The 13,431-nt window shown below is 36.8% G+C and overlaps 1 protein-coding gene across 5 annotated transcripts in view; it reads left to right on the forward strand.

Moving 5' to 3' along the window:
- RPF2 (ribosome production factor 2 homolog) overlaps positions 1-11,959 on the forward strand; it is a 42,586-nt gene extending 30,627 nt beyond the window's left edge. For 4 of the 5 annotated variants that reach the window (XM_014561532.2, XM_006187404.3, XM_032484701.1 and 1 more), the window contains exon 10: positions 475-8,857. In XM_014561532.2, coding sequence (XP_014417018.1) covers positions 475-651 — 177 coding nt within the window. In that variant the 3' untranslated portion in view covers positions 652-8,857. Of the gene's footprint in view, positions 1-474 lie in introns of all 5 variants that reach the window. The other variant, XM_032484702.1, reaches the window with a different exon arrangement.
- Positions 11,960-13,431: the final 1,472 nt, after the last annotated feature.

Here is a 13,431-nt window from a genome sequence, read left to right on the forward strand (position 1 = left end):
AATCATTTTGGGCATTGTGAGGAGGGATTTAAGCATAGGATGTACTACCCGGGTGCATGCATAAAATGGATTTGGACTTTTGAATGGTTTTAAAAAAACAATTAGAAATGGCATCTCTGGAATGCCAACAAAGATGGAAATGATAGTCACAATTCCTTAAGCTAAACACGGGAAATTCTCTAAGTGCACGATATTGTTTAGGGTACTGTGTATTAATGCTTCTCAAAGTGTGGTCTGACAGTTTACCTGGGAATTGTTAGGAATGCTGAATCTCAGATCCCACTCTAGTTTTGCTGAATTAGAAACTGCTTTTAAACAAGATCCTCAAGTGATTTACATGTATACCTAAGTTTGAGAAAAAGGCCTTTAAGGCTATAGACTCTGTATTTCCATTGGTGCTCACCAGTGGAAATTGATACCAGTTCCTGCTAGTAGACACCATTAAATATATATTTATATATTCTTGTTTCATAGCCAAAGAAGAAGAAAAATATCTCTCATGATACTTTTGGTACAACTTATGGAAGGATTCATATGCAGAAGCAAGACCTAAGCAAGCTACAAACCAGGAAAATGAAGGGGTTAAAGAAACGACCTGCTGAGAGGATAACAGAAGACCAGGAGAAGTCAAAGAGAGTTAAGAAGAATTGATGGAACTTAGCCAATAACTACAGTTTAATTGTAGTCTTTACTTAAGAGAATTATCAAGCATCAGTTATTTCTGAATTTCTTACAAAGTTTTGTTTTATATTTTTATAACTTGATAATTTACCTAAACTACATTATGTATATTATGAACAATAATGTACTAGTATTAGGTTGAAAGTTATCTTCTTACTTGAAACTGTACCGTGGTGTGCCATTTTCTCTCTATGATATGAATTTCCCTCTCATCCCCCACCACACACATACACAAAGTCCCCTACCTCATTGGGTAGGTGAGTGAGGAGGGATCTCCAGAACAACCACTGGTATTAGAGAATTTTGGATTAAGCTTTAGGTAAAGGGAAGAAGTCATGGAAAGTTGAAATGGTCCAAAGTAACTGTATACACACTCAGTACCTGGAGCTACCTAGAAAGTTGAACCCATATCACAAGACGTACTCACAACCTGAATGTATTTTTTTCTTTCCTGTTACTTTGCCTGAATTTCTACCAATTAGAGATTTGTTTTGAGATTTTAAGCTTTTTGTCTTAAAACACAGGTCTGAAAGAGATGCCCAGTACCTGATCATTGATATATTACCTTCTACTGATTATTTTAAGAGATTTTGCTACTAAGTGGAGCCCTATCCCCTTTCTTTGAAGAAAGGAAGTTTGATAGGGATAAAAATGAGGAAGGAAAGATCAGGTAAGTTTTAAGACACAGGACACTTTAGGGCACTGAGCAGCTCTAGGCAGCTAGAGGTCACATGAAGGCCCTGGGTGTTTGCATACCAAGTAGGAGTAAGCCAAAGCCAAACAGCTTGTTTTGAAATTTTCTTGAAGACTGGCCCTGTGCCTAGGATAACTGGGAAGAGCTTTCTACTTCCTCATCCTAGTATTGCACACTTGTTTTCCCTAAATGTAGAATTTAGTTTCCTTGATTGAGTCCCTGGCAAAGAAGCTTCTTTATACAAGCGTAAGCCGATTATGTTGTAAAAGCACTAACATACATAAACCATGTGTTATATGATGTAGAAATGCTTTTGTTTTCAGTTCCACGTTAAGGAGCTCCTTAGTGCCTATGTGTGCATGCATTTCTGAGTTTGCTGACACTAAGCAAAAGCTGGAATCTCAGTTTTACATTCTGTATCCTTTCCCTTCTCTTAGAAACTCATTCCTTAGCCTTCCCTCTCCAGCCCCTCCAGATGGCTAATATTCTCTTCCCCATAAAAATGGGAGCGCTGATATCACTCATTTACACTTAGTGCTTGATTATACATTTAATCAGACTACACAGTTCTGGATCTGAAGTAGACATTTGCATTTTATGTCTAAATGGGGAGATAGGGCTAAATTAAAATGATTCATATCCTGCCATCTGCAGGTAGATGGACAGTAGTTGGGGAGACAGGCAGTCAAGAAAGGGACCTCAGAAGTGGTTGCAGTCCTTCCCCAGTGGCTCCCCTTGACTGGTCCAGCTAACACTAACGAAGATAGTGATTCAGGAGCTGAAGCAATGGGACCTTCTCACCAACCACTTCCAGGAAGGGTCCTGACACACTGTATGGTTGTTAGCATGACTGATGCCATCTTGGGCCCCATCAGTTCCTCCTGTCCTTCAACTGACCCTTCCTAGGGCTGTATTGTGTAGTAAATCTCTTCTGTTGTCAGGGGATTTGTAGTTAGTAGATGTTGTTTAATGATCATTAGGTCCAGGAGGCCTCTGTGCTGTTATTCTCCAAACAATGATGAAGATCTTTGCTGACGTATTCCTGGCGCCCGTGAGACTGGTTACCCATTTGTAAATCTTGTTTTAGGAATGCACTTCCTGTCTCTGAGCACGTACCCCCATACCCTAGGTTAACTATAAAATTGTCCCAATGGCAGCAGCAAATGCTTCCGGATGTCACCCACCCAGTCCCATCCTGTGAGTGAGCTACTCTATAATAAGCTAAGCCATTGATGACGTGGAGCTGCCTTCTTCATTTTTCAGCCTCAAGATACCGTCTCAGTTTGGTGGGTATTTTTCATACCATTTGTCCCAAAAACACACACCTTGACCCCTCTCTATCAGGAAGATCTACCCCAGCAATTCAACCAATCTTGATATAAAGGTGACCACGTTTTCTGCAGATGGGATGTTGTCTTAAGAGTGGTTTTTTTTTTTTTTTTGGTTCATTTTAATCAATAACCCTCTCATTTGAGATTTGGTAATATCATCCTGTTTTCCTATGTAATTTTTAAATTTCTGATAATAGTGTCTAATAGGTATTTGGATGCATCTTCATAAAAGAAGTACTATATAGTATTACTGAAAGCTAGTTTAAAGCTTTTTGTTGTAGTTGCTCTTGAGCCACCATTTATGTCACTTTTATGGGGAGTGCATTTTAATTTCCATTTATCCTTGGACTTCAGAACACAACATATGTAGATTGGAGAATATATATTCATTTCAACAGAGGTGCTAAATTGCCTATCTTAAGTTTAACTTTGAATTTTAATAGTTGAGGAAAGCAGGTTTTTTTTAATGTATATACCAAGTATCTTGTATTTTCTAGGATGTTAATACTAATACCAAACTATACGTGATTTCATGAAATTTAGTTCCTTTTTTATAAGTTAAATGCTGGTATTCGTTTTCTTCGTATTGAACATAATCCAAAGTAGAGAGATTATTACCCAAATCAAGAGAGAAAGGAGAGGGAAAGAACTTACCCCAAATTTAGTTTGTTTTCAATTATCTGATTATCCAGCTGCTTCTGATCTTTCTTTCCTTTCCCTTTTATTTTTAGCCATTTCTCCTCCCCTCCACCTAAGGTTGAGGCCAAGAAAAGATTCACAGAAGCTTTAAAATGGAAGAAGTTAAAACTACTAAAACCACTGCTAAATTTGACACACAGGGAAGGTCTGTCTTTTAATGGAATTTCAGGTATCAGTACTTTGTCCGTTATAAAAATAAGAGCCAGCAACAATACAGCGTCTTCATTTATGTCCTTAATGCACTTTTTTTAAAATTACTTTTTTGGGAAGAGGTAGTTAAGTTTGTTTATTTATTTCATTTATTCATTCATTCATTCATTCATGGAGGTATTGGGGATTGAACCTAGGACCTTTTGCATGGTAAGCAGGCTATACCACTGAGCTATACCCTGCGTCCCATCCCTGCTCTGGTAATGCACTTTTAATACATCATAGAAGTAGTCAAAACATCCCAGAGCTTCATTAAAGGCATGTGTATCCTAGTGTATATTACGTTATGAAACTGTATAGAATATTATTCACATCCTTTTAAATAAGCTACTGTGAACAAGAAGATAAATTGGGCTTGGTGGCTTGAGGTTTATGCTAGTTACTAGAAGAAAGTCAGCTTGCTTTTAAATGTATATTGTTTTCGGTAGGTAGGTAGAGAGAGAGAGAGAAAGAAAAGAAAGAAAGAGAGAAAGAGAAAGAAAAAGGAAGGAAGGTAGGAAGGTATGTTGTTTTCCTCTCATACCAACAACTCAAGTGATTCAAGTTTATAAACAGCAAAGATATCACTGTGTGTTTCCTGTACCAGCCAGAGTGGGCCATGTTATGCCATGTTAGGAATTTTAACTGTGCCTTGGTTGAGTTGGAGCCATTTTGCGCTTTTCTCAACTCAAAGCCCTTAGGGAAAAAGTTTTAGAATACAGCATAAATGTAAGGTAGATTTTTCTTTTTAGATAACCAGCATGCATTTTAACTCTGTTCGTATTCTGCTTCTGCCTTTAAACAACTTCCCTCTCCGTCCCCTAAACCATTGCAGTGCCCCACCAGTACCCCTTCATACTCAAGCATGGGGAGAAAGATCTGGTGCTGTGCCGGTCAGGGCCTCTGCTACTTAGTGGGGCTGGGGCCTGTATGAAAGAAGGTGAAAAAGGGGGAAATGGCAAAGCTGCTAGAACTCAGCAGCTGGGGCTTTTGCCAAGCAAAGATCAAAGCCCCTGAGCTTTTAAGTTCTTTACTGGATTGGGATTGATTCCTTAAACTAATAACTGCCTCAACCAGAAGCAGAGTGGCAGCTGTTGCCTCTGTGAGGCAGGCCCTCCTGCTAAGCTGGAACCCAGGGCTGCAAAGGCACGAGCTCTGGGCACCAGATCAGCGGGTGGGAGCTGCACCCAGAGTTCAAGTTGAGCTAAAGTGGACGCTGTGTTCAAGGAACCCCTCTGTCCTCAAACAAAACATGGCATGCAGTCTCTAAAAGAGGTTCCCGGAGGGCAAATACAACCTATTTAAAGTATGTTTTAAGTGGACTTGGAAGATTCACATTCATCACTTGTTTATTTTCCCAGTCCCTTAACTAGTTCCCCAGAGTCAGCTGACAGAGCAGATGGCAAGGTGATCTGAGTAGAAACATCACTTTAGATGACAGCCTGTAACAGGGCTTCTAGCTTGGCCGCTCAGAGGCAACCCAGGGTTTATGGCACTGGGAGAAAGAGTGCTAATTCATTGCTGTCCCCTTAGGCCCCATTTCCATCATTTGGCTCATCACTTAAAGCTAGTCTGTGTCACAAATGAGTTTTACACCCAGCACCTACCTCCACATAGGGAGACCTTGGGGAAGGATTAAACTGCATCTTGAAAAATCAAAGATCAAGTGGTGTGGGGGATCCAAAAGTAGAGTATGTGGGAAGGAAGTGGGCAGTAAAATGCTGGGAGGTGATGGGGCAGCGGGGTGGTGGTGGTGACATTAAAAGAAACTGTCATCCTCTCCTGATGATCTGAGCTGAGCCTTCAGCTAATATTTAAAAGGACAAGGCCGCAAAGACAGGGCAGAAAACCATGGGCAACATCAGTTTGTGGTATGGTTCTCTAAGAGTGATGTTAGAAATGTTAGTTCCCAGCATTTTTCCAGAAATGCAAAGGAAATAAATGAAGCTTTGTTTTGTTTTGTGGTGGTAGTAGTATGACAATTTTTTTAAAGGGGGCCTGATAAGGCAATTCTGACTAGCTGCCAGAATTCTGTGATTTCCATGCTTAGAAAGTGAGAGTAGCAGAGCCGTCATGGTTGAGAAGTGGGGCATTCTGCCCTCAAGGGGGTGAGATGTGGTATCAAAAGCACCAGACTGATTGAAATTACTTGGAGCCTCAATCCAAGAAGAGGAACATTGGCTAACCTTGAAGGAATTGTGAGGAAGTAGAGGGAGGCAGAGGTAGTTATTTTCTAGATTTGGTTCTGGCAACATTTGAGGAAGAATCATTACATAGGTGTCTTGTTAGCTCTTAGAAATAAGGACAATCATTGCTAAGAGCCAGTGTGGGTTCCCTGGGAGCTAAGAGTGTCAATTAATCCCATTTCTTTTTTGAAAAGAGTACTTGCCTGGTACTAGGATAGGGGAGAAATCATTCACTCCAGATTTATCAAGCATTATTATGTTTCAGGCATTGTGCTAGAATAATGCTTTACATTGTATATATTTACAGTTTAGAAAGCATTTTCTTTACATTTTTAATTTTTCTCCTGATTATAACAAACAAATCATTTTTTTTGTTATTGAAGAGAAAGTTGCAGAGAAGAAGATAAAAGTCACATGTAATTTCACCATCCAGAATGCCACTATTAACATTTTACTGTATTTCATGCCACTTTAAAAATACAGGTTCTTAAAATAAGAATATGACCTTATATTATTTTGGAGTTCTACTTTAAAAAAAAAAGTAAACTTTTTAAAGTAAAATATTTTGAACTAATACCCACAAACGGGTAAGTGGTCAGATGAGTAAATGCAATGAATTTTTACAAAGCGAATGTATTGTTATAACTATTATCCAGATCAAGCAATAAAAGTATTGTCAAGACCAACAAAAGCCCTTTGTACCCCCTTCCATTTTTAACCAGTAGTAGTAGGGTTAACTGCTAGGTACCCTGCTCTTTAAAATCAATATTAGATTATAAGCATTTTCTTGTCATTAATTATTTTTTTGAAAACACTTTTTTTTTCTTTTTGAGTCAAATCTCCCACCATCTTGGGCCTCAAGACCTACTGGGAGTTGAATCTTCCACCATCTTAGTGTTAATTGCTGTGTCATTCCTTGAATGGCTGTACCCTGCCCTCCTTCCCACCCATTGCATTCTCCCCTTAAGAGATTTTACTCCCATAATCTTATGGGGTTGCAGAGGGGTGATGAAACAACTTCCAGGTTGAGTAGGGGCGTTGACCCTGCCTATCAGGGAGTAAAAATCTCTGAATTCCTAATCTAGGGGCCCCAGAGGCAGGACAGCCTTTTGTTTTTGTGTCAGGGTCATATGGACAGGAATCCTTGCAGAGCCATCATCTGATGTTGGACTGTTGTAACCCACTTTTTCCATTGACTTCTGATGAAGCTTCTTAAAGATAAAGCACCTTTGTAGCAGCATCTCAACTGTCTATAACGACAAAAAACTTAAAAGTCATGGTCAAACACCTGTAATAGATAATGAGACTTGTTTGCAACTACTAAAATTATGGCTGATTATATTTAACTTAACATACCAAATAATCCTAGTTAATTTAATATCTAAGATGCTTCAGGGTTCCTTTAAAGCATCTCAAAATTAGCTGGAGCTTAAAATTGGGAGCTTAAAATCCCAATTATGCATAAAACTCTTTTCTCAGTGTTTCTTTTCCACAAACTTTCTTTTACTGAAAACACACATCTTATTTTTCTACTATTAGGGAGATGTTTCCTTTATTATTTTAGTAGCTTTAATTACATACATTATAACTTTAACCCTTAAAAACCTTAAATGTCTGGCAAAAACCGAGAAGCAAGCCATTGTGAATTGGTTGTCATATTAGTGTTTCCTGACTGGAAACTTATACTTTAGTGTTTTGTTTTGTTTTGTTTTCTCTAAGAAGGCAAAGATTGGTAAACTTAGACCTACCTAGCAATTAATGTTTTAATATTTTATAAATGACATAGATAGTGAGGTTTTTTTAAACTTAGTTTTAAGTACCAAAATCTGGAGAGACAATTTTAATTAGACATTTCCAAAACATAATTACTCCTCTAGTCAAAGCTCTTATTTTGTTTATTTTTCTTTTCTTGAAAGGTTTTTTTTTTAACATGAGTTACTTTTCTTGTTGACAAATTTGTAACAGGTATAATAAAGTCTTATTTGACCTCTAGAAAGCCTAGGTACAACATAAGTATTATACTTAACATTGATGACTCTACAGACATGTTTACATTAATTAAACCAGCAAGTTTAAGCTAGCTTCAATACCAATACCAGAACTAAATACTTTCTAGATAACATGAACCTGAAATTCATTTTGGCCGGTTTCCTTTATATTTTTGAGTATTTATATAAGACTTAATTTCCTCTAAGCCAATTAAATAGAGCTCTTTTACCATTTAGTTTTGCCAATATCATACATCTATGACATACAAACATACAGAGACCTTCTAGTCTCCACTTTAAAATTTTAGCCATGAATCAGATATAAAAATGTAAAACTCATCAGTTAAAAAAAGAGGCTGGATTTAAATTGAGTTTCTGGCAGATAGAACAAATCAAAATTGCCTGTCTAGATGGGAAAACACTATTTTTGATAGTACATACTATTTGATTATATGGATGTGTTAAAATGTAGTCATTCTACTATTGGGCATTAATGTCAATTCCTTTTGGTGTTGTAACATTTAATGTAATATATATCTTCTCACACAAGTATCTTTAAAAAACATTTTCACATGTTGATTTCATTTGATATTTAAAATATCCTGTAAGATGTATAGTGCAAGGTAGTATATATACTTAGGCTCAAAAAGATTAAGTAACTTGTTTGAAGTTACACAGCTGAAAACAGTAAAGCTGGAAATAGAACCCCTGTCTTCTAATTCCTAGTCTAGTGAATTCTCAACAAGACATCTAAGTCTGTCAAAGTATTCTTGTGATTCAAATGGAGAAATGGGATGTAACTAGAAAAGCTTCAGGCCAATTCAAGGTGATTTGAAGCACCAGTGTACCCAAAGAGTGATGAATGACAAGTAAGTCTGTGGTATCTGCAAAGGAAATCTTTATTAGCAAGCCTCAGAGCTCTGTCCTTGACCTTTGCACCTTAAACAGTTTTATCTTCCACCTGAGTGAAAATAGGACACATTTGTTAAATTTTTGGATGACACAAGCAGTGAGAATATTAGAAGACATAAATGTAAAATACCTTGGCAGTCTTGGAAAGTGGATTGAAGCCAAAAGGAGAAATTTAATCACATAAGTGAAAATTTCAGTACTTAGAGGGCAAAATATTGCTAGAATAAGGGAGAGGTAGTTAAATAGTTAGGAAATGACCCAGGAGACATACCCAATGCCAGTCATCAGTGTGAGCAGATTTCTAGAAATGTTCACAGAAATTTAAGTTGCACTGAGAGAAGTAGAACATTCAGGCTGACTGAAACAGTATACATAAGACAAAGTCTGGAAACAGCAAAGCCTGGTAGGAATGTACAGCAATAAAAAGGTGGAGTAACAGAGGCCCACTGTACTCTAATCTGCTCAAACCCCGTCTGCAGTGCTGGTTCTAGTTCTGGGCACACCCTTGGAGGAACTTGAGCTACCTGGAGTGTGTTCAGAAGGTGGTGGTGAAAGTGATGAAAAATCTCTAAACCTTGCCGGATCAGGCAGAGATGATTTACCAGGGGATTGTGAGGGGAAGGCATTCACTGAACAAAATTTGTTTTTATCAGCTTAATTGGAAAGTAATTTATGCACAATGAAGTACATCCATTTAAAGTGTATGATGTGAGTTTTGACATTTGTAAAAACCCATGAAAACACTAGCACTTTAAAAATGGGGACATTTTCATTACCCCAAGAAGATTCCTCATGCCTTTTTGTAGTCCATTCTCCCTCTATCCCAAGTTCCAGGCAACCACTGATCTGCTTTCTGTTATTATAGATTAATTAGCATTTTCTAGAATTTTATTTAAATGGAACAGAAGAGGAGAACACTTATGACTGGCTTCTTCCACTCAGCCTGAAGATTTTGAAGCTTACACATCTTGCCTCATCTATCCATAATTCATTACTGAATGGTATCTCATCATGAAGATGTACCACATTTTGTTCATCTGTTTATGGACATCTGGGTTGTTTCCAGTTTGGGGCTATCATGAAAAAAGCTACCATGAATATTCATGTTAACAAGTTTTTGTATGGACAAATGTTTTCATTTCTTTTAGGATACCTAGGAATGGAATGGCTGGGTCCTACTGAACTCTCAGTTCCACTAGGAACGATACGAACAAGAGAGACAGGTTCTCAGACTCACATTCCAGGAGGGAGAGGCAGTAAAATATGTAAACAAATAGGTAAATGATAAAGTCATAATTGATAGAGGATGATAAGAGAGAGAAAATGGAGAGTGACTGAGACACTAGAATGACAAGGGAAGAGCTCTCTGTAAAGAGGACATAAGAGTTGAGCTGAGTCCTGAATGTTAAGGAGGAGGCAGTGTATGAAGATTTGAGAGAGCACGTTCCAGGAACTGGAAAATTAAAAGTCTCTGAGAAAGGATGGAATTTGACTTAAGAAGGACATAATAGTTGTCTCCAGATGTTCATAAATAATCAGGAGGAAAAGGGATTACATTTATTCTCTGAAATTTTATAGACATAAATATGACCAATGATCAGACATTAGATGGAGAAAGTATGGGTTCAGTCTAAACTTTTCATAGTGGGACATTTGGGGGTAGGAAAATTACCAAGTTTTAAGTTCTTTTTTGTTGTTGAGGTTTTTGGTTTTTTTTAAAATTCCTTTTGTTGTTGTTACGACCTTTCCTACTAATATGAATAGAACCACAACTAGATGGACCTGGAACCAACTTGTGACTTTGGTTTTTCAAAGTGAAATTATTGAGTAGACACAAATCCAGCTAAAAAACCAACTGCAGTAATTTGCACTAATTTGTAATGCAATTGATAGAAAAAATATTTCATTTTTCTAATTCTAGGCTTAACAATAGGCACTTAAAAAACATTCAAGTATTCTGTGAGAGGCCGGAAAAGGAAGTATGCATTATCTCCTTTCAGTTGAACAACACCTTCTATGGTTAGTGTACAAGGAAGTGTGTACAAGGAACATGTTAATAAAAATGGGGATAGTCCTATAGCATTTACCTAAATCTGTCTATTTAAAAATAACAGTAGTGATCTGAAATTAAATGATACCTACCAAGGTATTAACCCAGATAAAAGACACAGTCTATACAACTGGAAAATGTATTAGAAGACTAAATTATATAATTACTTATCGTAATTGTGCAAACTTAAGAACAATAAAGGAACAGACAAAGGAGAAAAAGGAAGAGGAGGAGGACAGAGAGGGAGAAAACCATCTCACTGCTGTAAGAAACTGCAGCTTTCATCCTTCCACGATGTCTTCAGTCCTTGCCTATATGCTTCTGTGTCATCAGGTAAGCATGCAGGCATGTTTTTAGTACTATATTTGACTTTGCAGCATATTAATTCAATAAAGTACATCATTAACAATTTCATGTATAAATGAGTAGTGTATTTAAGGTTATCAGCAGGAGGATTTCTTGGCACCTTCTTGCAGTGGGAAGGGCGCATAACTGATAAGAGTAAGATAAGACTCCCCAAGGGGGGCTTTTCAAGCTGTGGTTCTGTCACCTCTAGGGAATGTGGTAGGACCTACTTTTCCAGCCCTTGTCATCCTCAGGGTCCTCAATTTGCGCAAGAAGACAGCTCATTTACCAGAAGCAGAGAACAGCTGCTCTCCATGAACTATTCAGGGAGTATAATTTTCATTGAGATATACTCATGTATCATAAAATTCATCCTTTTAAAGTGTGCATATCAGTGATTTTAGTATATTCACAGAGTTGTACAACTCTCATTACTATCCAATCCCAGAACATTTGTATCACCCAGAGAAGAAATCCCATATTCATTAGTAGTCACTCCTCATTCTTCCCTCCTCTGGCAAGTTCACTTTCTATCTCTATGGATTCGCCTATTCTGGAAATTTCATGCAAGTGGAATGGTACAATATGTGGTCTTTTGTGATTGGCTTTCACTTAGCGTAATATTTTCAAGATTCAAACATGTTTTAGCATGCGTAAGTACTTTATTCCTTTTTATGGCTGAATAAGATCCCATTGTATAGACATACCAGGGAGTATAATCTTGAACTTACTGTCACACAGTACTCAACAGCTAGGCCTTGGAAAAATGGGTGAAGTACTCTAATGTATATGAAGAACAATGCTCTTTATGGAATTGTGCTGCAAAGGTCAAACAATGAAATTAAGATTGTCTATTCAAGTTATTAAATATGTTCATAAAGTTACACATCTCCAAAATGGAAGTTTGATTCACTCCTACTTGTAAAAACAACATAAATCTTCATAAATTTTTGTTTTATTTTTTTAAGATAGAATCAGAATCAAATCTTTTCCTCCTCACCCTACATGTTATTTACTATGAAATGTTCATTCCTGTTTTAAGTGGAGTTTTTGTTTATTTTATTTTGCTTGGGTTTGTTTTTTTTTTTTCTTCTTAAGTGTGTTTCTTTTAAACAACTTTTTTCCAACACTGGTTATCTCCAACTTCAAAAGCTAACAGTGATCATTTCTAGGTGGTGAAACTATAGGTGATTTTAATTTTCTCTTTTCATTTGTCTCTAATTGTCTCAACAAACATGTATTATGTTTGCAAATAAGAGGGGAAGGAAAGAAAAAAATAGGCTAAAAGAAACAGTTATGGAAGTTCTCCTGAAAGATGTGCAGTCTGTCCATTTCTCTGGAGCACATTCTTGGATTAAGCAAGAGGGCATGGAATTGCATTTTTCTTTAGTGCCCTAACCAGTGGTAAAGAGTATTCTAAGGAAATCCTTAAGTTTGTGCATTTCTTGAAGGATCTCTTGAAGGATATCATCTCCCATTTCTTGAAGGATATCACTGTCATTTACCACATTTTACAGGATACTCTCTTTGAACATCTGCAGGAGAAACATCTCCTCAGTCTCAGTACCAGGAATAGTAGTGCTTCTCCCAAGGAAGTAGTTTGCTTTTTAAAAAAGTACTTAGTGTTAATTTTGTAAACAGCTTTATTGATATATAACTTATATACCACACAATTCATCTGTTTAAAATATACAATTCAATGGCTTTTAGAATATTCAGAGCTGTGCAACTATCACTACAGTCAATTTTCTGACATTTTTTCTTTTTTTGTTTTTTTTTTACAATTTGAAGATTATTTCATTGAGACTTTGTTTGTACCTTGCTATAAGTATCTATGTAGCATCTTTTATTTTATAGATAATGCTGTTTCATAATTATGTCAAATTTATATAATATTTCAATTTTTAATTTTTTTTAGTTGAAGTATAGTTGCTGTACAATGATGTATAAGTTACAGGTGTGCAATACAGTGAGTCACAATGTTTAAAGGTTATAATTCTTTTATAGTTATTATAAAATATTGGCTATATTCCCCATGTTGTACAATATATCCTTGTAGCTTATTTTATATCTAATACTTTGTACCCTTACTTGCTTACTCATATATAGTCCCTCCCACTTTCCCTGTCTCCACTGGTAACCACTAGTTTGTTCTCTATATCTGTGAGTCTGCTTCTTTTTGGTTATATTCATTAGTTTGTTGTTTTTTTTAGATTCCACATGTAAGTGATACCATACAGTATTTGTTTTTCTCTGTCTAACATATTTCACTTAGCATAAGGCCCTCCAAGTCCATCCATGTTGCTGCAAATGGGAAAAATTCACTTTTTTCTGGCCAAATAGTATTCCATTGTAT

The sequence above is a fragment of the Camelus ferus genome, chromosome 8 (genome assembly GCF_009834535.1).
Source record: "Camelus ferus isolate YT-003-E chromosome 8, BCGSAC_Cfer_1.0, whole genome shotgun sequence".
NCBI classification, from domain to species: Eukaryota; Metazoa; Chordata; class Mammalia; order Artiodactyla; family Camelidae; genus Camelus; species Camelus ferus.